The 25,367-nt window shown below is 38.1% G+C and overlaps 2 protein-coding genes and 1 pseudogene across 2 annotated transcripts; 2 read left to right on the top strand and 1 right to left on the bottom strand.

Moving 5' to 3' along the window:
• The first annotated feature begins 1,859 nt into the window (after window positions 1–1,859).
• On the top strand, window positions 1,860–4,806 carry LOC138421016 (olfactory receptor 4C13-like; annotated as a pseudogene).
• Window positions 4,807–18,102: 13,296 nt separating this feature from the next.
• On the top strand, window positions 18,103–19,032 carry LOC138420351 (olfactory receptor 4C46-like). The gene has a single exon (XM_069553543.1). The coding sequence runs from the start codon at window positions 18,103–18,105 to the stop codon at window positions 19,030–19,032; it is 930 nt and encodes a 309-aa protein (XP_069409644.1).
• A 5,140-nt stretch (window positions 19,033–24,172) lies between these two features.
• On the bottom strand, window positions 24,173–25,072 carry LOC138420352 (olfactory receptor 4C12-like). The gene has a single exon (XM_069553544.1). It carries the CDS (start codon window positions 25,070–25,072, stop codon window positions 24,173–24,175), a length of 900 nt encoding a protein of 299 aa, XP_069409645.1.
• Window positions 25,073–25,367: the final 295 nt, after the last annotated feature.

The raw sequence follows: 25,367 nt of genomic DNA, 5'->3' as shown, positions 1-25,367 counted from the left end.
GCATCCAGTATCATGCATTGAACCTGGGCTGGTGACTCATTTCATATATGATATTATACATGTTTCAATGCCATATTCCCAACTTTAAAACAGAAAAAATGTTGTGTATATGTGTGTGTGTGTGTGTGTGTGTGTGAATTAGTCACTCAGTTGTATCTGACTCTTTGTGACTCCATGAACTATAGCCCACTGGGCTTCTCTGTCCTTGGAATTCTCCAGGCAAGAATACTGGAGTGGGTAGCCATTTCCTTCTCCAGGGCATCTTCCCAACCCAGAGATCATACCCAGGTCTCCTGCATTGGCAGGCAGATCCTTTTAAAATCTGAGTTAATATACAATGAGAAGGACAAATATTTCTGTAAAATATCCTAAACCATGTAAAAAGTAATCTCCCATAAATTGTCAGAAAATAAGGCTTTAATGATTTTAATTACAACCCCTTGAAGAACATGGAAATGTGAAAACTGGTTTATAAATCAGCAATTCTAGTTCACCTCCTGTGGTTGCTTCCACAGTTAAGGAGAATGCCCAGTGTATTCAGGAATAAGAAATAACCAATGCATGTAATGTCATGTCATGTATATTTCTCAAATTCCCACTGATTGCACAATTCTACAGGATGCAGAGAACGTCAAGATGACACAAATTTATTCAAATAGATTCAGTAAGCATTTCAAAACTCCAATGCCTTGGAAAGTCAAGTCAAAGGAAAAGAAAATACTGTGTTGAATTTGAAGCCCAAACTCTTATGAACTAAGAGAAATCTTCTGATATTGAGCTCCTAGTCTATGGCTACAGAACAAGAAACATAAATATTTCTGATACTTAATAAGTTCCTCTTATTCTGTTCTTAAAATGAGAAAACAGCTTCTTCCTCAGTCTTAATATTTAGAGAGGACTATGAGAATATCAAAGGACAAATCTTTTCATCTAAGGTTTTATCCTCCCAGGAATTAATTATCTTAATTATTTTTTAAAGATTTTATCCTAGAAGCAAATACTTGGAAGAAGCCATTCGTGAATAACACATCTTCACCTGATTGGTTCTTTCTCTTGCACTTTGAGATATTAGTAGACTACATTCCTGATAAGAAAATAGGAATTCTTCCATGACTTGATTCAATGGTGAAACTACATCACAGGTCCACACACTGGAACTATGCCACCTTGCTATTCACATGATATTCAGTTTTCTTAACAATTCAGTTCCGTGTAAAGAGACCTCCCACATGCTAAGTTTCCAAGTGCAGAGAATTTAATTGCCTGTTCAAGAATGGATGATTCATAAACATGTTTCTCCAGAATGTCTGCTTCTAGGGCAAAGTCCTTCCATTAAACAGGGATAATTAACTCCTGGGAGAGAAACAGCAGCTGCAAGACTGGACTCGATGGAAAGCTCTTTAAATAGTAATAAAGAACCAGGTGGAAATGATCGGTCTTGTAATTCACTTCTCCAGAGCAAGATTCATCATGAGCAGAGTGAACCATTTAAATACACGTCCTCCACACTCTCTGCCTCTTGTCCTGTGGAATCAGAGACATTTATTTCAGATAATTTCTCTTTTGTGTTGCAAGTGAACCCATTCTAAATTCAAACAAGAATAGAGTTACAAACAGGTTTTCTGTGAAGAATTTTGGGACTTTATACTAGGTGGGAAGATTTCGATTTCTAAGAAGGCTTCCTTTATTAACAGGTTTTTTGAGATGTAATCGACTTACCCAAAACAAGTGCACGTGTTCAATGTAAAAATTTTGTTAACAACTCTTCATTTGACAGTTAGCTATATGAATAGGCTCTTACCAAGTGTGACATTTTTCATACTGCAAGTTGCTTATAATAAGAATTGGTCATTTTGAATATGAGATTGTTTTTTGAATATGAGATATTTCTCCCCAAACATCACTCAGATCATTTAACAGAGCTAAGGTAAGTTTAACAATAGTGCTGGTGCTTATTATAGATTCTCACTTTCCATATATAGTATTCATATTTTCAACACTTTTCAGATATAATATTAATAATAAAATATCTCATCTTCATTCTAATTTTCCAAAAAAATAATATGATCCACTTAACTTGAAAGTTGACAATTTTGAGGCTTAAGGAGTTTAAGCAAACTGTAAGAGCGCACTTCTTTGATACTAACAACAGTGCAACAGTGCTTTGCCATAGACACCTCCTTTAGTAATCAAAACTATCAATGACAATTAAAGCAAAATTTAAATATACTTCACATACACAAAATGGGAAATTACAAATATTAATGACATAAATCATCAGTCTTCCCATCAAGCATAAATATAAGGACCCTATCTGGGAAAAAATGCTATGGATAAAATGGGTCTCTCTTGCTTCTTTGAGATTAAAATTGGTGATGATTCTTTTGGAGCTTATTGCATGATTAAATAGTTCTCTGTATTACTGCTCCAACTGTTAATTCTTCCTATCCCACAGTGTATACAGTCACAAAAACAATTGGAAGTTGTTTCTGTGTAGTACATATTTCCTCTATCAATTATCATAGTGATCTATGAAGTGTATATTATTATTATAATTTTATAACTCAGAAAAAAAAGGATATAAGTTGCCGAAAAATTTGGAAAACTCAGCAGTGGCCATAGGACTGGAAAACGTCAGATTTCATTCCAATTCCAACAAAAGGTAATGCTAAAGAATGGTCAAGGTACCACACAATTGCACTCATCTCACATGCTAGCGAAGTGATGCTCAAAATTTTCCAAGCCAGGCTTCAACAGTATGTGAATCATGAACTTCCAGATGTTCAAGCTGGATTTAGAAAAGGCAGAAGAAACAGAGATCAAATTGCCAACATCCACTGGATCATCGAAAAAGAAAGAGAGTTCCAGAAAAACATCTACTTCTGTTTCTTTGACTATGCTAAAATCTTTGACTTTGTGGATCACAACAAACTGGAAAATTCTTCAAGTGATGGGGGAATACCAGAGCAACTTACCTGCCACTTGAGAAATCTGTATGCAGGTCATGAAGCAACAGTTAGAACTGGACATAGAACAACAGACTGGTTCCAAATTGGGAAAGGAGTATGTCAAGGCTGTATATTGTCACCCTGCTTATTTAACTTATATGCAGAGTGCATCACATCATGCAAAATGACAGACTAGATGAAGCGCAAAGCACAAATCTCCTGGAATCAAGATTGCCAGGAGAAATATCAATAACCTCAGATATGCAGATGACACCACCCTTATGGCAGAAAGTGAAGAGGAACGAAAGAGCCTCTTGATGAAAGTGAAAGAGGAGAGTGAAAAAGCTGACTTAAAACTCAACATTCAAAAAACAAAGATCATGGCATCTGGTCCCATCACTTCATTACAAATAGATGGGGAACCAATCTGAACAGTGACAGACTTTATTTTGGGGGGGCTCCAAAATCACAGCAGATGGTGACTGAAGCCATGAAATTAAAAGACGCTTACTCCTTGGAAGAAAAGTTATGACCAATCTAGACAGCATATTAAAAAGCAGAGACATTGCTTGGCCAACAAAGATCCATCTAGTCAAGGCTATGTTTTTTCCAGTAGTTCATGTATGGATGTGAGAGTTGGACTATAAAGAAAGCTGAGGATAGAAGAATTGATGCTTTTGAACTGTGGTGTTGGAAAAGACTTTTGAGAGTCCCTTGGTGTGCAAGGAGATCAAACCAGTCCACACTAAAGGAAATCAGTCCTGAATATTCATTGAAAGGACTGATGTTGAAGCCTAAACTCCCAATACTTTGGTCATCTGATACAAAGAACTGACTCATTTGAAAAGACCCTGATGCTGGGAAAGATTGAGGGCAGGAGGAGAAGGGGACATCAGAGGATGAGATGGTTGGATGGCATCACCTACTCGATGGACATGAGTTTGAGTGAACTCCGGGAGTTGGTGATGGACAGGGAGGCCTAGCGTGCTGCAGTCCATGGGGTCACAAAGAGTTGGACACAGCTGAGTGACTGAACTGAGCTGAACTGAACTTATAATTATGTTAGCTAATGGGCTCATGATAGCCACCAAGGCCAGCCCATCCTGGGGTCCCCTATGTACTTTTTCCTGGCCCATCTCTCCTTTACTGATGCCTGCTAGCTACTCTTCTGTGAGTACCCCTCAAATTGATTGTAGACTCACTCTATGAAAAGAATAGTATCCTATTCAATGGATGCATGACTCAAATCTTTGGGGAACATCTCTTCGGAGGTGCTGAGATAATCCTGCTCATCATGATGGCTTTCGACCATTATGTGGCCATCTGCAAGCCCTTGCACTATACAACCATCATGAACTGATGGTTGTGTCGGCTGCTAGTGGGAGTGTCATGGGTTGGAGGCTTTCTTCATGGATTCATATAGATCCTTTTCATCTTCTGATTACCCTCTTGTGGCTCTAACATCATAGATCACTTTATGTGTGACCTGAACCCTTTGCTCAATCTCGTCTTCCCTGATACCCAGACTTTAGGACTCTCTGTTGCTGCCAACAGTGGTTTAGTCTGTCTGTTAAACTTCCTTCTTTTGCTAGTCTCCTGTTTGGCCATCCTTTGGTCTCTAAGAACCTACAGCTTGGCTGCAAGATGCAAAGCCCTCTCCACCTGCATCTCCCACATCCCAGTGGTTGTCTTACTCTTTGCACCTTGCACACTTGTGTACATGAGACCTGCAGCTACTTTACCTATTGATAAAGCAGTTGCTGTATTATATACTATCATAGCTCCCACGTTAAATCACTTAATCTATGCCTTGAGAAACGCCCAGATGACAAATACCATTAGGAAATTTACGCAGTAGGTAAGTTATTCCAGCTGACAAATGAATACACCTGGAACCCAATATTGATTCAATTGATGTAAATGTCAAAAGGACACTTTGGATGAGCTAAGCAAGTATCAACTAAGGGGTAAAAAATAAACTAACTATTAAAAATTGTACATTCTACATTGAGGGGAGGAGAAAAGCTGTAAGAAAAGAGGGAAAAGTTAACCCAACATCACTCCATATTTAGAAAATTCTACCCAGATTGGGGTTAAATTTTAGTAGCATCAAACACAAATATGGGTCCACAGACTTTCCTTCTAATAAAAGGCAGAAATGGTAAATATTAATTGATTCGTATTAAGCAGTAATCTCTGTAACAATCCAAAGAGATAAGCATTGCTACTATCCCAAGGGAAGAAATTGACAGAAAGAGGAAGGTGTCAAGACATACATATTAAAAATTCAGTAATCATACACACCAAGCAAACCAGAATTGAAAGAGACACATGTATCCCAATATTCATTGTAGCACTGTTTCCAATAGCTAGAACATGGAAGCAACCTAGATGGCCATTGGCAGATGAATGGATAAGGAAGTTGTGGTAATTATACACAATGGAATATTACTCAGCTATAAAAAAGAACACATTTGAGTCAGTTCCAATGAGGAGGATGAAACTGTAGCTTCTTATACAAATACAAAAGGAAGTACATCAGAAAGAGAAACACCAATACAGTATATTAATGCATGTATATGTGTGTGTGTGTGCGTGTGTGTGTGTTGAAATATAGAAAGACAGTAACAACGACCCTATATGCAAGACAGCAAAAGAGACACAGATGTAAAGAACAGACTTCTGGACTATGTGCAAGAAGGCAAGAATGGGATGATTTGAGAGAATAGCATTGAAATGTGTATGTTACCATATGTAAAATAGATGGCCAGCGCAAGTTCGATGTATGAAGCAGGGCACCCAAAGCCAGTGCTCTGGGACAGCCCAGAGGGATGGGGTGGGGAGGGAGGTGGGAGGGGGTTCAGCATGGGGGACATATGTGCATCCACGGCTGATTCATGTCGACGTATGGCAAAACCACCACAAGACGGTAAAGTGATTAGCCTCCAGTGAAAATAATTCTTTTAAAAAGTCAATAATCAGAATCTGACTGATTTCTCAGACCATATTCTTAACTGCCAAGCAATGATCATAAAAAGGTATGCTAATTGCTAGCTACTATTTACTGAACCAGGAGCTGTGCTTGACAGATTGTACATAGTAGTTCATTAACTAAGTTCAATAAATTTTTGTTCATACTCTGATCATTTTGATATGTCACAGTTGATAGTAACACGCTCACTATAACATGACAGAGTTTAACCATTTTAAAGCTTCCAAAACTAATGGGCCATGGAACTTCTGAAGCAACACAATGAAGATTGCATCATATTCTTAACTTCCTTGTGGACTTCTGAATATTTAGGATTGCTCACGTTGTCATCATAGGCTAAAAAATATCAGAGAAGGTGGTGACTCAAATAAAAAAACTTTATATCAGACAGGTTCAATAAATTTCTATTTATTAAATATTTTCAGTCATACTCCATAAATCACTTGCCTACCATACAATGTATTTTCTATAAGGCAGCACAATTTCTGGCCACAGTGAGTACTGAATGAATAAATAAAAGCATAAAGTAAAATAAAATGTCAATAAACTATAGGGGAAAAAGTACTGAAGTCTAGAGAACTCTTTCCTATCTTATTGAAAATCTAAGAAAAATTCTAGTCAAAAATTTTAGGAAAATTATGTGTGTTTATTTTTTTCTTTAAACTAAGAGGATGAAGAAGAAATCAGAACTGAGATTATCAGCAGTTGAGCAGTTTATCTTGATGTTTTCCACATCTCAGCAAGATTTAATTATCCTATATGTAAAAGCTATTTATATTTCTCTGGCTATCAGTTTACTTTTCAGTAACATTTTATTATTAAAACTGTTTTTCAGCTTTTACTCTTAACAGTGAAAAACTGGAAATAATATGAATACACATGAACAGGTAAATAGGTAAATCAATTATAACACATTCATACTAGAGAATATTACTCCACATAAAAATGAACCAATTACAAACAATAACATGGATCTCTTTCAAAAATGTTATGCTGAATAAAAGAAGTCAAATGCAAAAGATAATATACTGGATTATTACATTTATACAAAGTTCTAGAAAGGCAAAGCTAATCTGTAGGTGACAGAAAGTAAATCAGTGATTACTTTGTGCATCAGTGGGTGGAGAAGGAACTACAGAGGTTAATAGACATGTTCTTATATTGTATAATCGGTGGTATAATGGATATAATCATTTGTTAAAATTCGCCAAACTATGTAGTTAAAAATGGGTGTGTTTTATTACATGTGAATTACATATCAATAAAAACTATATAAAAAGAAAAAAATTAATAAAAACTGCTTTTTAAAAATATCTCATCTATACACAAAGCAATTTCAGGATATTCTCCATTCATTCTTTCTGATTCATTAATCACTAAAAATAATTTTGAACACAAAGTATCAGGAAACATTGATAGTTGTTGGAGGTTCAATGGTGAATAAAAACAGATCAGAGCCCTGTGTTCTCAGAGTTTAGGATTTACTGAAAAACTCCCAAAAGAGAACAGAAAATTACAACACCAGCTGATCCTCTTGCCTCAAGATAGAACCAGTTCAGTAATACAAAGTATTCTCTAGAGCTCCCATGACTACAGGCTGAAACCAGACTCTAGTTTAGACCACACCATTTCCTCCCCTACCATAGTTACTTCACTCAATCCCTTCTTATAAATCACTTCCATAAAATCTCCATTTTAGGATCTACACTTAGGAAACCCTACGATTAACAGCATGGGAGGATAGAGTTCAAGAAATATTTGCAAGTTATAAAGAACAAAGAAAAACTTGACAGTAGTCTAGAAACAACTGGACTAATAAAATTGTGGAATGGCCTTCTGAAGACATTTACATCCCAGATAGGTGACAATACCTTATAGAGCTACAGCTAGGGTTTCAAGAACACCAATATGCCCTCAATCAGCATCCAATTTACAGCCTGTTTATGCCATAGCTGTGATTTATGGGTCTAGTAATCAGGTGGTGATAAATGGGAGTCGTACCACTCACTATTATCCTCAGGAACTTGCAAAAATTTTATATCCTGTTCCTGCAATGCTTGGGTGGCCTAGAAGTCTTAGTTTTAAAGTAAAAGACATTTTTTCCAGGAGACACAACTCTGATTCCTTTGAACAGAAAGTTAAAACTGTTCTCTGTCCATTTTAAGCCTCCCATGACTCTGAATCAACAGGTGAAAAGACCAGTAACTGTGACAGCTGGGTAACTGAGCCTGACTACCAAGGAGAAACTGGACTACTGTTCTACAATGGAGGTAGAAAAGAATGTGTCTGGACTGCAGAAGACCCCTTTGGCATCTCTTAATATTATGATACACCAAGATTAAAGTGAATGAAAATAACAATAACAACCTGGACAGGGTTACTAATAGTCCAGATTCCTGAGGAAGGAATATTTAGATTGCTTATATCACATAAAGAACCATGGCCAACTGAAGTGGTCACTGAATACAAAGGAAGTGTAGAATAAGAAGGTAGTTATAAATACCAGCTATGATCGTGTGACCGGTTACAGGAGAGCTTGCCATATTTCCTCCCACTTTTCTCATGAATTTATTTAACTATATAGTTATACACATTAAGTATGTGCCTTTGTTTTCATCTCTGTCGTAGTCTCTTAACAGGTAACATAAGATGTATTAACTTGGTGTCATATTTGTGTGTGCTTAGTGACTCAGTCGTGTCAGACTCTGTGCCCCCGTGGACTGAAGCCCGCCAGGCTCCTCTGCCCATGGGATTCTCCAGGCAAGAATACTGGAGTGGGCTGCGATGCCCTCCTCCAGGGGATCTTCCCAACCCAGGGTTCGAACCCAGGTCTACCACACTGCAGGTGGATTCTTTACCATCTGAGCCACCAGTGTGTCATGTTTAAGTATCATTAATTTTACATCATAATATCTAAGTTAGTGGGTATCAAGAAAAAGACTATACATCATTTGAAGATTCCCTCTGCTACGGAAGGAGTTAGTATATGTTTGGTTGTATGGAGGGTGGTCCTATCATGTTAGAAAGAATTTTGACCTTGTCATTGTACTTATTTAGAAGTTAAGAATGGTTTAAGGAGATGTGTACATATGCCAAGTGGATGAGAGGACTTATGATGATGGTTAATTTTATGTGTCAACATGATTGGGCCATGGGGTGTCCTGATAGTTGGTCAAACAATATACTGAGTAGGTCTGTATTAGGGTGGAAGAAGCACAAACTGGAATCAAGATTGCCAGGAGAAATATCAATAACCTCAGATATGCAGATGACACCACCCTTATGGCAGAAAGTGAAGAGGAACTAAAAAGCCTCTTGAAGAAAGTGAAAGTGGAGAGTGAAAAAGTTGGCTTAAAGCTCAACATTCAGAAAACGAAGATCATGGCATCTGGTCCCATCACTTCATGGGAAATAGATGGCGAAACAGTAGAAACAGTGTCAGACTTTTTTGGGGGGAGCTCCCAAATCACTGCAGATTGTGAGTGCAGCCATGAAATTAAAAGACGCTTACTCCTTGGAAGAAAAGTTATGACCAACCTAGATAGCATATTGAAAAGCAGAGACATTACTTTGCCAACAAAGGTCCGTCTAGTCAAAGCCATGGTTTTCCCAGTGGTCACGTATGGATGTGAGAGTTGGACTGTAAAGAAAGCTGAGCGCCAAAGAAGATGCTTTTGAACTGTGGTGTTGGAGAAGACTCTTGAGAGTCCCTTGGACTGCAAGGAGATCCAACCAGTCCATTCTGAAGGAGATAAACCCTGGGATTTCTTTGGATGGAATGATGCTAAAACTGAAACTCCAGTACTTAGGCCACCTCATGTGAAGAGTTGACTCATTGGAAAAGATTCTGATGCTGGGAGGGATTGGGGGCAGGAGGAGAAGGGGATGACCGAGGATGAGATGGCTGGATGGCATCACTGACTCGATGGACTTGAGTCTGAGTGAACTCCGGGAGGTGGTGATGGACAGGGAGGCCTGGCATGCTGCAGTCCATGGGGTTGCAGAGTCAGACATTACTGAGTGACTGAACTGAACTGAACCGTATTAACATTTTAATCAGTTGATTCCAATCCCAAAGAAAGGCAACACCAAAGAATGTTCAAACTACCACACAATTGCACTCATCACACATGCTAGCAAAGTAATGCTCAAAATTCTCCAAGCCAGGCTTCAACAGTACATGAACCATGAACTTCCAAATGTTCCCCCTGGGTTTAGAAAAGTCAGAGGAACCAGAGATCAAATTGCCAACATCCACTGGATCATCGAAAAAGCAATAGAGTTCCAGAAAAACATCTACTTCTGCCTTATGGACAATGCCAAAGCCTTTGACTGTGTAGATCACAATAAACTGTGGAAAATTCTGAAAGAGATGGGAATACCAGACCACCTGACCTGCCTCTTGAGAAATCTGTATGCAAGTCAGGAAGCAACAGTTAGAACTGGACATGGAAACAACAGACTGGTTTCAAATAGGAAAAGGAGTACATCAAGGCTGTATACTGTCACCCTGCTTATTTAACTTATATGCAGAATACATCATAAGAAATGCTGGGCTGGAAGAAGCACAAGCTGGAATCAAGATTACTAGGAGAAATATCAATAACCTCAGATATGCAGATGACACCACCCTTATGGCAGAAAGTGAAGAAGAACTAAATGAAAGTGAAAGAGGAGAGCGAGAAAGTTGGCTTAAAGTTCAACATTCAGAAAACTAAGATCATGGCATGTGGTCCCATCCCTTCATGGCAAATAGATGGGGAAACAATGGGAATAGTGAGAAACTTTATTTTCTTGGGCTCCAAAATCACTGCAGATGGTGACTGCAGCCATGAAACTAAAAGATGGTTGCTCCTTGGAAGGAAAGTTATGACCAACCTAGACAGCATATTAAAAAGCAGAGACATTACTTTGCCAGCAAAGGTTGGTCTAGTCAAAGCTATGGTTTTTCCAGTAATCATGCATGAATGTGAGAGTTGGACCACAAAGAAAGCTGAGCACTGAAAAATTGATGCTTTTGAACTGTGGTATTGAGAGTCTCTAGGACTGCAAGGAGATCAAACCAGTCAATCCTAAAAGAAATCAATCCTGAATATTCATTGGAAGGACTGATGCTCAAGCTGAAACTCCAATACTTTGGCCACCTGTTGTGAAGAACTGACTCAGTGGTAAAGACCCTGATGCTGGAAAAGAGTGAAGGCAGAAGAAGGAGACGGCAGAGGATGAGATGGTTAGATGGCATCACCGACTCAATGGACATGGGTTTGGGTGGACTCCGGGAGTTGGTGATGGACAGGGAGGTCTGGCGTGCTGCGGTTCATGGGTCACAAAGAGTCAGACACGACTGAGTGACTGAACTGAACTGAACTGAGTCAGTAGACTGAGTAAAGCACGTTATCCTTCCTTTCTAATGTGGGTGGATCTCATCAAGTGCCTAAATAAGACGAGACTAATAAAGATCGAATTCTCTGTTTGTCTGACCTCCTTTGAATTGAAACATTGAGATTTTTCCCTGCCTTCAGATTTGAACTGAAATGTTAGCTCTTCTTGAGTCTCATCCTGCCAGTATTCATATGAGAATTGTACAATCAGGTCTCCTGGGTCTCTAGCTTGCCAGTTGCCGGTCTTCCAATGTGTTAGATTTCATAATCACATGAGCCATTTTTTTATACTAAATCGTGCATGTGTGTGTGTGTGTGTGTGTGCATGAGTGTATTCTACTGGTTCTGTTTCTCTGAAGACCACTGACTAACACAGGACCTTAAGAACATGGCAGATTTTCTTCCTTTAAGGTATAAAAGGAAATCCAGTTATCAAGAAAGCAGTTGATTAAATGTTCCCTGAATGAGAAATCTTCCAAAGCCGAGTCTTCCAAGCTTTTATTCAGAGCATCTATGCTCAGAGCGGAGCTGTATGTTTTGGTCTGTGGGACTTCTCTTGCTCTCCACTCACCTCACTAGAATCCAAGTCTAGCCACAGAGGGTGCTGGGGAGAAGTACTGCCTTTGCAATTTGCTCCACCAAGAAATCCTCACAGTCTTGCCTTCTCAGCTCCTTTAGTTCTCATAACATAGATGAGCCTTTTCCAAGTGCATTAACCAGCACTGTTTATTTCCTCAAGGGAAAAGTTATTTTAGTAGCCTTTCCCAAAATGGCAATTAAATGTTTCTACCTTTTTTCTACTATCCCTGTGATCAGAGAATGAGAAGGGTTAGAATTCATGTATGTGACATGGATAATCTTGAAGCTATAGTCAGAACCTCTATTCTTTTTTTAACAGTGTTCATTGAACATCTAAAAGTACCAGACATAATTAACCTCCAATTAAAATAAGTAAATTTATATTTTAAAAATAAATAAATAAATAAATAAAATTGAATAAATAAATAAATAAAAGTACCAGGCCAATTTTACTTACCACATGGGAACTCGATGTTATTGTGTCTGTGTGTGTAACCATGTGTGTGTGTGTAACCATGTGTGTGTGTAACCGTGTGTGTGTGTGAGCTGATGAAATTTTTTCAATAAAGCTTGTCTCTGAAGTGGTATTAAGTAGAATTATTTGATCATTTCAAAAGGAGAATACTAGTTCAACATTATTTATCATAACATAACAATGTTGGGAATAGGTTAAGAATTTGGAGGGAAAGTATTTAAATAAGAATAATCTGAGACCTAACTTGGCATTGCTCTTTATTAGCTGCTTGGTCTAGGACAGAATTCTTAACTTCTCCATGCTTCTATTTCCTAATGTATAAAATAAGTATAAAAATGATAGTAGTAGCCATTTAGTAGATTTGCTGAGGATTAAATACCAACTGCACAAACACTAAACACACTAAGTGTTCAGTTTTAGCTAATATTATCATTGTTATTATAACTATTACCTGTTTCCTGAATATGTGAAGCAACACAACTCATATACTGCTAATGGGAATGTAACAACGACTTCGGAAGACAGTTTGCTAATTTACGCCTTTATCATATCATCTATAATACAATATCCAAACTGTTTTAAAAAATGAAATATGAGGATTAACTTTTGAAATATTCAACACCTGTTTATGAAGGCCAAAAAAACATTGTTGAGAGAAATTAAATGCACAAATCATTGAGATAAATCATGGATTAGAAACTCATTATTTTTACCATATCAATGCTAAAAATTTCATGAAATTTCAATCCAGATTTCAACAGAACTTTTGGAGAAGCTGACAAGCTTATTGTAAAATATGTATGAAGATATAGAAATTTAAAAGAATCTAGTAAAACAAATCACTTGCAAAAAATGAGTTGAAGTAATTACTTAATGTCAAAACTTATATAAAGCTCCAGAAATCAAGAGTGTGTCGCACAAGAATAAACATGCAGACCTGTAAAATAAGAGAATGTACAGATATAGGACCAAATATATAAATGTTTACAAAGATATCAAAGTAATTCAATAGGGAAAACAAGGACTTTTCAACAAACTACGTTGAACATAGTTTCAACACACTATGTTGAATCATTTGGACATCTATAAGGAATAAAATAAACCTCACCATTACTTCACATCATACACAAAAATTAACACATAATGAATGAGAGGTCAATGTATCAAAGGTAATGAAAATAATAAAAATTTTAATTTGACCTTGGGGTAAACTAACATTTCTTAGGTATGACACAATAAGGCTGAACCATAAGACAAATGAAAAGTTAAACTTTGTCAAAATTTTTAAATTTTGACTCATCAGATGACACCATTCTTAAAAGTGAAAATTCAAGCCACAGATTTCGAGAAAATTTTGCATATATGTCATATATATGTGACCAAGGATCTGTGTCTACAATATATAAAGAACAACTACAACTCAGCAATAAAAAAAAAACCCAGAGCTCCTATTTGTAGAATTTACAAACAGCTTAAAAAGAAACTTCACAAAATAAGATATATTAATACAAAAGGCCAATAAAAAAGTGAAAAAAGGTTCAACATCATTAATGATCCTGGAGATAATAATTAAAACTATATTAATTGGTGTGTGCTGCTGCTGCTGCTGCTGCGTCGCTTCAGTCATGTCCAACTCTGCGACCCCATAGACGGCAGCCCACCAGGCTCCACTGTGCCTGAGATTCTCCAGGCAAGAACACTGGAGTGGGTTGCCATTTCTTTCTCCAATACATGAAAGTGAAAAGTGTAAGAAAAGTCACTCAGTCATGTCCAACTCTTCACAACCCCATGGACTGCAGCCTACCAGGCTCCCCCGTCCTCAAATAAGGGCTAAAAGGAAAGCAACACTACCAAGTAATATGGATACAGAACTACTGGTAATGTCTTATTTTCTGTGAGATGAGAGGGACAGGGAGGGCTGGCGTGCTGCAGTCCAGGGGGTCGCAGAGACTCAGACACGATTTGGCAGCTGAATAACAACAAATGGTTGCTTTACAATGTTGCGCTGTTTTTATAACAAAGCTGTACGTATACATATATCCCCTCCTTTTTGTATTTCTTCCCTATTTGGATCATCACAGAGCACTGAGTAGAGCTTGCTCAGCTATATAGTAGGTTTCATGCTAGTTATGTGGGGCTAGTGGTAAAGAACCTGCCTGTCAGTGCAGGAGATGCAAAACACAGATGTGATCCTTGGGTTGGGAAGATCCCCTGGAGTAGGAAATGGCAACCCACGCCATTATTCTTGCCTGGAAAATTCCATGGACAGAGGAGACTGGCAGGCTGCAGTTTATGATGTTGCAAAGAGTTGGATATAACCGAGTGCACACACACGCACACATGCACACGTGCACACAAACACATGCACACGTGCACACACACATGCACACGTGCACACACACATGCACACACACGTGCGCACGCGTGCACACACACACACACACACACACCCAAGTAGAGTATATGTCAATCTCAACCTCCCGATTCATCCCACTCCCCCTTCCCTTGTTTGGTCATTTCTTCTTATGTTTCAGATATTTCACCACATTTTTAACGCTGCCTATTGTTTCATAATGACTTCATGAATCCCAGAGGTAATTGTGATCTGAGTTTCTGACCCAGAAATAGATAAATGTCCACCGTTCATTTTATGCCCTGCTGATCTACCTTTCAAGCATTCAATAACGGTTTTACAGAAAAGTTTTAATACTGATAGGGAAATAAAAGCTCTTTTTGTGATACAAGTCAATGGGGAAACTACATCAGACATCCATATACTGGGGATTTGCCACCTTGATATTAATATCACATTCAGTTTTCTTAACAGTCCAGATAGAGAAAGGGGATTCCCACATGATTAGATTCCAAGTGTAGGAAATAATTTCCCCATTCAAGAATGGGTAATTCTCAAACATGTCTCGCCAGAAAACCTGCTCGTAAGACAAAGCCTTTTCCTCAAGAGATAATTAATTCCTGGGAGAGAAAACAGCAGCTATGAGACAAGGTCCCTGAACCTTACGGAAACCTCTTTAAATACATGTAGCAAGGAGAAGGCAAAAATTATTTTTGTTGTCATTCACCTCTCTAGGGCAAGCTTTGTCATGGATAGAGTGCCATTTGACCTCTGCACTCTGCCTCTTGCCCTGCAGAACCAGAGTCCTTTATTGAAGGTCACTCCTCCATAGCATTTCAAGAGAACCCACTCTAAAGTCAAAACCAGAAAACATATTTTAACAGGATTTATGTGAAGAAATTTCGAAGTTTAAGGATAGATGTAAAGATTTAGTCTGATAAGATCACTTCCTTTTTTAACAATTTTATTGATGTATACTGGACATACCAAAAAAATTAAACATGTTCAATGTATACAGTTGTTCATTTGATAGTGAATTACCTGAATAAGATCTCCCTAAATATGATATCCCAGATCTTACATATATTTTATACTGAGAATTACTTATTACAAGAAGCAGTCAGTCTGGAAATAAGATTGTTTCTGAACACCCCAAAACGTCATTAAGACCATCTAAGACAACTAAGGTAAGTTTCTAAACGGTGCTGCTGCTTATTAAAGATCGTTACTTACCATGTATTGTACTCATTATTTCTCAGCACTTTTCAGATACAGTAATAAAGTATTTCATCCTTATCCCAATTATTGAAGATGTCGTTTACAGTTATCCTTAACCTAACTTCATGGTTGAAAAATTTGAGACTCATAGATATCAAGCAAATTGTAGGACCCAGCTCTCTGATACTAGGCACCAAGCTTTTGGCATTAGATATCTCCTTTAATAAGGAAGACTAATCATAAATGAAAACAAAATTAGACTACATTTCACACACATGAAAGACATTCATGAATATTAAATGACATAAATCATCAGCTGTTAGTTCCAGCACAAGCAGAGAGAACCTTTCCAGGGATCAACTATTATGAATAATACAAGTTTGGGGGGATTCCTTGAGGGTAAAATTGGTAATGATTCTTCCTGAGATCACTGCATAGTTAAGTCATATCATTACTCAAGCTGTCAGTTTTTCTATCTCCTAGTTGTACACGCAACAATTAATGAGTGTGTCATATATGTCACTGCAAATAATTCTTATAACAGCCTGTGAGGCGGATATCATTCTCAGGTCACAGATAAAGAAACAGAATATAATGTGTTAAAATAATGTACCCAGATTAGGAAAGTGAAGATAGAAGGATCAGGAACTAATCTGATTTTTCTAATTCTCAAACAAAAACACTTAACAACTGGGATAATCACTATAGATATTTTTCAGAAGAGTATGTGAGCCCATATTTTGTAAAGAGATAAAGGAGGAAATATTTGGGGCTAAGAGAGAGGTCAAGATAAAAGGGCTGTCAGTAAAAGCAGTATCACAGTATCACTTTTTTCTTAACATTTGGGAGTTCCAGTATGTTATTATGTTGTGTGTGTGTGTGTGTGTGTGTGTATGTTTGTATGAGCTGATTAAACTGCTTCGTATAAACTTGCCTCTGAAATATTAGAGTAGTATTAATGTGATTATAATTATTACAATCATCTCAGAAAAAAGACTACTAGTTCAACATTGTTTACTATAACATAGTGAAACAGAGCATAGGTTAAGAATTTGGAGAGAAAAAAATATTAACAAGTATAATCTGATCCAACCTTGGTCCTCCCCTTTATTAACACTTGGTCAAGCAGAATCCTTAACTCTTTATGCTTTTATTTCCTAATGTATAAAAATATGTATAGAATGATAGTAGTAACCATCTTTAAGTTTGCACTAAGGCTTAAAATATCAAACGTTTGCAAAATCATTTAGCACACACCAAGTGTTCAGTAGGTTTTAGTTAATATTATCCTTGTTATTACAACTACTAACACTAGTCTCTGAGACTGCATCCTCAGCTGCAAAGTGGATGATATTTTACCAACCACACAGGTTGCTATCATATGAAAAGGGATATGTACAAAACAATTGCTACTATATTTGGCATGCAGCAATCAATTATTTTAAAGTATGCATTATTAGCTGTTGTAAAGTTACTGGACTTAGGAAGCATGCATTATGACTACTTCTAAGTACCTCTTGTATCCATTCCTTAAATTCTCATCACCAATGTTCTGTTGCTCCTTATGCAATCATTATCAGCAGTCTATTAATACAACTTGGGTTCTTGCGTCTGCATTCCACCCCCTTACTTAACTGCAGGCCATTTCATCCAAGACAAAGATCCTTACTAGAATAACATCCAAGATTCCCCTTCATATTCCTGTTCACCAATTCACCCATAGTCTCCGTTTTCATGATTCCCCATTTCCAAAAGACTAAAATGAAAATCTTATAGCTTTTCACTTATAGACTTTACACCAAACTTCTACCTCCTTTTCAGGATTTATTGCTACTACATATGTGATGTACTGTGTCAAACTCTTAGTCATCTGGAATGAGAAAGTGTACACAGCAGGTCTCCCACCCGTATGTTTACAGAAGTTATTCATTTCTGTGATCTTAACAAAGACTCCACCTGGGAGGCAATGAGATTATTTATGAAGATCTCATAATGTTTTCAATACAAGCACACACACAGAGATCAAAAGAATTCAACACTTGATAGAATGTTTTAAAATTATTATATATTAGGATGAGAAGTTTAGTAAACCCAAGGGTGCATTAACAAAATATGTTTTCTTTTCAGGTAATGCCATTACCCATCTCAAGAAACGCATGGAGAACAGGAACAATGTGACGGAGTTTGTTCTCCTGGGGCTCACACAGAATCCAAAGATGCAGAACATCATATTCGCTGGGTTTTTGGTCATCTATATCACCACTGTGGTAGGAAATATGCTCATCGTGGTCACTGTTACTAACAGTTCTTTACTGGAATCCCCCATGTACTTTTTCCTAGCTTATCTCTCCTTTATTGATGCCTCTTATTCCTCTGTCAATACTCCCAAATTGATTGTAGATTCACTCCATGAAAGTAAAACTATCCTATTCAATGGATGCATGACCCAAATCTTTGGGGAACATTTCTTTGGAGGAGCTGAGGGCATCCTGCTCACTGTGATGGCCTATGACCGCTATGTGGCCATCTGCAAGCCCTTGCACTATACAAGCATCATGAATCAGCGAGTGTGTGGGCTGCTAGTGGGAGTGTCATGGCTGGGAGGCTTTCTTCACGCAACCATACAGATCCTCTTCATCTTCCGCTTACCCTTCTGTGGCCCTAATGTCATAGATCACTTTATGTGTGACCTGAACCCTTTGCTCAGCCTTGCCTGCACTGATACCCACACTCTAGGGCTCTTTGTTGCTGCCAATAGTGGGTTCATCTGCCTACTAAACTTCCTCCTTTTGATGGTCTCCTATGTGGTCATCTTGCGTTCTCTAAGGACCCATAGCTTAGAGGCGAGGCGCAAGGCTCTCTCCACCTGTGTCTCCCACATCACAGTGGTCGTCTTATTCTTTGTGCCTTGTGTATTTGTGTACATGCGACCTGCAGCTACTTTATCAATTGATAAAGCAGTTGCTTTATTCTACACTATCATCACTCCCATGTTAAATCCCTTAATCTATACTTTGAGAAATGCCCAGATGAAAAATGCCATTAGGAAATTGTGTAGTAGGAAAGGTATTTTTGGTGATAAATAAATGTGCTTAGAACACAACATTGATTCAATAGAGGCAATGGTCAAAAGGACATCATGGATGATCTCAGCAAATATTTGTGGGATAAAGAAAAAAAATAACTGCTACAAATCACAGGTTCTGCATTGAGTAGATCAGAAATGAGTGCAAGAAAAGAGAGAAAAATGACCCATAACTGCTCTTTCCATATATATGAAATTCTACCAGATTTGGGTTTCGTTTTACTAGCTTCAACCAGTTACATGAATTCACAGATTTTTCTTCTAATAACAAATTAAAGAAATAATGGAATTTATTGCCATCGAGTAATAATCTCTATAATTCCTCACAACCTCAGATATGCAGATGATACCACTCTAGTGACAGAAAGCGAAGAGAAGCTAAATAGCCTCTTGATGAGGAAGAGAGTGAAAGAGCCAGCTTAAAACTAAATATTAAAAAAAACTAAGATGATGACATCCAGCCCCATTACTGCATGGCAAATAGAAGGGGAAAAGGTGGAAATAGTAACAGATTTCCTCTTTCTGGTCACCAAAATCACTGCAGAAGGTGACTGCAGCCATGAAATCATGCTTCTTGGCAGGAAAGCAATGACAAACCTTGCCAGTGTGCTGAAAAGCAGAGGCATTACTTTGCCAACAAAGGTTCGGATAGCCAAGGCTATGGTCTTCCCAGTGATCACGTACCGTTGTGAGAGCTGGACCGTAAAGAAGGCAGAATGCCAAAGAATTAATGCCTTCAAACTGTGGTGCTGGAGAAGACTCCAGACTCCTCAAAGTCCCCTGGACAGCAGGGAGAGCAAACTGGTCAATCTTAAGGGAGATCAACCCTGACTATTCACTGAAGGACTAATGCTCAAGCTGAAGTTCCAGACAACTCACTGGAAAAGTCCCTGATGCTGGGAAAGATTGAGGGCAGAAGGAGAAGAGGGCATCAGAGGAAGAGACGGCTGGATGGCATCACTGATGCAATGAACATGAACTTGGGCAAAGTCTGGGAGATGATGAGGGACAGGGAGGCATGGCGTGCTGTAGTCCATGGCATCGCAAAGAGTTGGACACAACTGGGCAACTGAACAATAACAAATAATCTCTATAATAAGCCAAGGAGGTATGCATAAAGATATGTGTGCATACACGCGTGCTCAATATTGCCTGACTCTTTGTGACCCCATGGACTGCAGGCTCCCCTCTGTCCATGTGATTCCCAGACAAGAATAGTGGAGTGGGTTGCCATTCCTACTCCAGGGGAATCTTCCAGACCCAGGGATTGAAACTGTGTCTCTTGAATCTCCTGCATTGGCAGGCAGATTCTTTACCACTGGCATCATCTGGGAAGCAGAAAAAGGAAAGCATCAAAAAGTGTCATACAGAGGAAAGTATCAAAGTAGATGTATTAGAAAGCCAGTAATCAAAAGTGACTAATTTCCCGCCATGCCCTGAACTTCAATGAACTTCCAGACAATGATGACAGAATGTTTAGATAATTGTACTACTAACCATTTACTGAGCCAGGACCTGTGCTTAACAGTGTACATATTGGATCATTATCACTAAAAGCCTAATGCTTTTTCATTAATAACTGTGCTTGTTTTTATATATCACAATTGATAGTCACATGGCGCCTGCAATATTATAGTATAGAATTATTTAATGCTATAAACACACTGGCCCTGTCTACCTCTGAGGGGTAAATAATGAATATTATACCATTTCCAAATTTCCTTGTAGCCTTCAGCCCCATTTAGTATTGCTGACATAACCCATGCTCTGCTGGTAACACATCAGAAAGAGTAATGACTCAAATAACAGAACATTTTGATGTCAGAAAAGAATTTCTATTTTTGACATATACAGTCACACTTTGTAAAGTACTGTAAAGTACTTGCCTACTATATAGCAATAGTTTCTACAAGATAGCACAGTATCATATGCATGATAAATATTGAATATATTTATCAATATATAAAGGAAAATAATTAAATTCACTAAAATGAAGTCCAAAAAGTAGTACTAGAGGCTAGGGAATTCATTTCTACTTTAAGCTGATTAAACTTCAAGGAAAAGTCTGGCTTGACCTCAGAGGGAAGTACAATTTGCTTTTATTCCTGTTTAAACTGAAGATGAGAAAGAAATTTAAATTACACTTCTCAGCATATGAGCAAATAGTTTACCTTAATATTCTCCCTGCTCTCAGCAAGATTTTTTATGTTATTAATATAAGCTCTTTAAGCTATATTCTTCAGTTAACCTATTTACTTTTCAGTAACATTTCATTATTAAAAGCTGTTTTTTAAAATGTGTGGCTCTGTCTGCATACAAAGCAATTTCAAGATAAATGCACTCCTTTTATTCTTTTTTGTCTTAATTCATTAACTAATAAACATTTTGAGCACACAGTATGTATCAGACATTGATAGTTGCTGGGGTTGAAATGGTTAAAAAAAAAAAAAAAAAGAGAGAGAGAGGAGAGAGACCTGGATTCTGCCTTCAAAAAACTTAAGATCTGTTGAAAAACTCCCAAGAGGGAGTAAAAAATTACAAGATGTTATAAATTATAAACTAGTGGAAAAGGACAAGGTACCATGAAATGTGTGGGGAATAGAAATTTGTACAGCCACTTGGAAAATCAGTGTGGAGGTCCCTTAAAAAACTAATATGATTCAGTGATCCAACTCCTAGGGATATATCCAGAGAAAACCACAATTTGAAGGGATGCATGCACCCCAGTGTTCATTACAGCACTATTTGCAACAGCCAGGACGTAGAGGCAGCCTACACAGCCATCACCAGAGGAGTGGATAAAAAATGTGTGGGGCATATGTACAATGGGATATTACAAAAAATGAAACAGTGCTACTCACAGAGACGTGGATGGACCTAGAGACGCTCATACAGAGTGAAGCAAGTCAGAAAGAGTAAAACAAACATTGAGTAATATCACTTACATGTGTAATCTAAAAAATGGTGCAGATGAACTTATTTGCAAAGCAAAAATAGAGTCACACATATAGAGAAGAAACTTATGGTCACCAAGTGGGGAAGGGGGAGTGGAAAGAATTGGGAGATTGGGACTGACATATACACTCTACTATGTATAAAACAAATAAACAATAAGAACCCACTGTATAGCACAGAGAACTCTATTCGGTGGTGACCTAAATGGAAAGGAAGTCCAAAACGGAGGGGAGCTTCCCTGGTGGCTCAGAGGTTAAAGCGTTTGCCCGCAATGCGGGAGACCAGGGTTTGATCCCTGGGTCGGGAAGATTTCCCTGGAGAAGGAAATGGCAATCCACTCCAGTATTCTTGCCTGGAGAATCCCATGGCTGGAGGACAGTGGGCTAAAGTCCACGGGGTCACAAAGAGTTGGACACAACTGAGCGACTTCACTTTCACATACGTATATGTATGACTGATTCACTTTGCTGTAGAGCAAGAAACTAATGCAATATTGTAAAGCAACTATACTCTGATTAAAATTAATTTTAAAGAAGAACTATGAGAAATGAGAAACTGTAGAAATGTGTGTGCCATTTAATTTTTATTTTTTAATATAAATTTATTTTTATTTAATTGGAGGCTAATTACTTTACAATATTGTATTGGTTTTGCCATACATCAACATGAATCCGCCATGGGTGTACACGTGTTCCCCATCCTGAACCCCCTCCCACTTCCCTTAAGTGCTATACATGTTTCCTCACATATGAAAAAGCTTTTTAAATAAATAAATAAATAAATTTTAAAAAATGAAAAAAAGCAGAAGCCAAATTATATGATGTAATTATTATATAATATGTTGCTGGTACCTTAACATAAAGATACCAATGTTTTCAATTATTATTTTCATAAATCAAAACTGTTCATAAAAATCATAAATGTGAGTGTAGTTTGGCATACCCGCAACTGTTGACAGCAGTGATTAGCAACAAAACAAAGCACAAAAACATATGGGAATGAGTTTGTGGTGGCAGCAGGGTGGTCTGAGGAACATGGGTACGTGGATGCAAAGGAAGAGTGAAATAGAGCTAATAGAAGAACAGTATTTTAACTGTTTTACGGATAATTAAAATTGTCTTGTGATATAAGTACCAGAACTTCAAGAGAAAAAAGTTAAAGTAGCATAAGCAATGAAGTGCGATGTGAGTAGAGATCACTGTTACAGCTGATGAACCAATGATCGTCTCTGGGACCACCTGATCATGCTCAATGGGAAACTATGTGAAGTTTCTTTTTTAATAAATATCACCAGTTTCATTACCTCATTTCTGTCCAAACTGCCTGGACACCCTAGAGTTGCATGTAATGAGTAAAGAGTACGTGGACAAAGAGTCATATCTCAGTATGTGTCTCAGCCCTACCGCTAACCTGAAGTTGGGTCAAGCATGCCATCCCTTCACCCATGGGCAAAATCTACACTTTCTCCAAAGAGTGAAGTCCTGGCCTGGGAAGGAAGGCCACATTCTAAATGAATTCCTTCCTTGGATACTCATTTCTCAGTCAAAGGGCTTCTTTTTAGAGAGCTCATTACCCTTTTTATAGTTGGCGCCCTGACATAATTAATGATTGCACGTGAACTTTTCCAGTTCAAATCACTCTGTTCTGTTCTCTGACTGGACCCCACCTAATACAATATGGAAAATACATGATACAATGCTAGTCTTATAAGCATGTCATAAATAGGATTTCTTCTACTGTACAAACAAGATTTAACGAACAAGAAAATTCACACACAAAAAATCTATATTGAGGCCAGAGTCCAAAGTAAAGGAATATCATTAGGCACTCTTTTTAACAATCAGTAGTAACCAACACATCTCCACGTTATATAATAAGACCGATTCAAAACTCTAGGTTTGTACTTTTTAGCTTCTGAAGATATTTCAAGATTTCCTGTTAATAGATAAGTATTTATTGATTAAGAAGCATTAAGTGGGGATAAGGAAAGTGAGAGCTGGGAGACAGTAAGTCTGGATTCCAACCCAAGCTTTAGTTTTTGTGCTTAAGTGGCTATCAGCAAGGATTATTCATTCCAATGTTAGATTCGATATATTCATCAAGAGGCTTGGCCTAGAGTACCTCTTACTTCTATCTGTAATGTTGAATGATTCTGTTTAACTATTATCTGAACTCACTTTTTTCTTTCAGAGTTTCTTCATAGCACGTTTTACCTCAGCATTTCTGAGGGTGTAGATTAAAGGATTTAACATAGGGGCCACCATAGTATAAAAGACAGCAACAGCTTTATCAATGGGCAGAGTGGTGGCTGGGCGAAGATACACAAAGATACAGGGTACAAAGAACAAGACCACTACTGTGATGTGAGAGACACACGTAGAAAGGGCTCTGCGTCTCCCCTCCAGGCTATAGTTCTTTAGGGAGCGCAAGATTACCACATAGGAGACCAACAGGAGGAGGAAGTTTAACAAGCAGATGAACCCACTGTTGGAAGCAACAAAGAGACCAAGGATGTGGGTGTCCACACAGACAAGTTTCAACAAAGGGTACAAGTCACACATGAAGTGGTCTATGACAGTGGGGCCACAGAAGGGCAGCCGGACTGTAAAGAGGATCTGAACGGTTGCGTGGAGAAACCCTCCAGTCCAGGCCACCCCCAGCAGGAGGAGGCACAGCCTGTGGCTCATGATGGCCGTGTAGTGCAGAGACTTGCAGATGGCCACGTAGCGGTCATAGGCCATCTCTGTGAGCAGGATGATCTCAGCAGCACCAAAAATGTGTTCTGCATAGACTTGAGCCATACACCCATTAAAGGAGACTGTCTTGATCTCCTGAAGGGAGTCCACAATCAACTTAGGAGCTGAAGAAGAAGAGTAAATTGTGTCTAGCAAGGAAAGATGGGTCAGGAAGAAGTACATGGGGGAGTTCAGAGCCTGGCTGGTGGTAATGGTAACTACAATGAGCAGGTTGCCTGACAGGGTTACCATGTACAAGACCAAAAACACCACAAACACTATTTTTTGCATTTGGGGGTTCTGTGTAAGACCTACTAGAATGAATGCAGTCACATTCCTTTCATTCTCCATCTATGTGGTGTGGGTAATAAAATTTCTGGGAAAGAATGCTTTGCCTTTAAAAGAAAAGAAAAAAGAACCGTAAAAAAGTGAAATACACTGAAACTCTGCCTTTTAACAGTACTCTTACAATGTCACAGATGAATCTTGCTTTTCCCAAAACTCTGTAGGAATAGTATCTTAAAAGTTATTTTAGTTGACCTAGTCTTTTTTTATTCTGATCTCAAACTATTTTTATAAGACATAGAGTAACCAGAAGAAAGAAATTCAGTTTCCTTGGCCATAGTGTCTGAAATACTTTAATGGA

This window comes from Ovis canadensis, chromosome 15 (assembly GCF_042477335.2).
Source record: "Ovis canadensis isolate MfBH-ARS-UI-01 breed Bighorn chromosome 15, ARS-UI_OviCan_v2, whole genome shotgun sequence".
NCBI lineage: Eukaryota > Metazoa > Chordata > Mammalia > Artiodactyla > Bovidae > Ovis > Ovis canadensis.
Note: the sequence above shows the minus strand (reverse complement) of the source record. Positions and strands in the feature narration are given on the sequence as shown.

Bases quoted from the DNA above. Each gene is read 5' to 3' on its own strand.
- LOC138420351 (XM_069553543.1), top strand. From the start codon at position 18,103: ATGGAGAACAGGAACAATGTGACGGAGTTTGTTCTCCTGGGGCTCACA.
- LOC138420352 (XM_069553544.1), bottom strand. From the start codon at position 25,072: ATGGAGAATGAAAGGAATGTGACTGCATTCATTCTAGTAGGTCTTACA.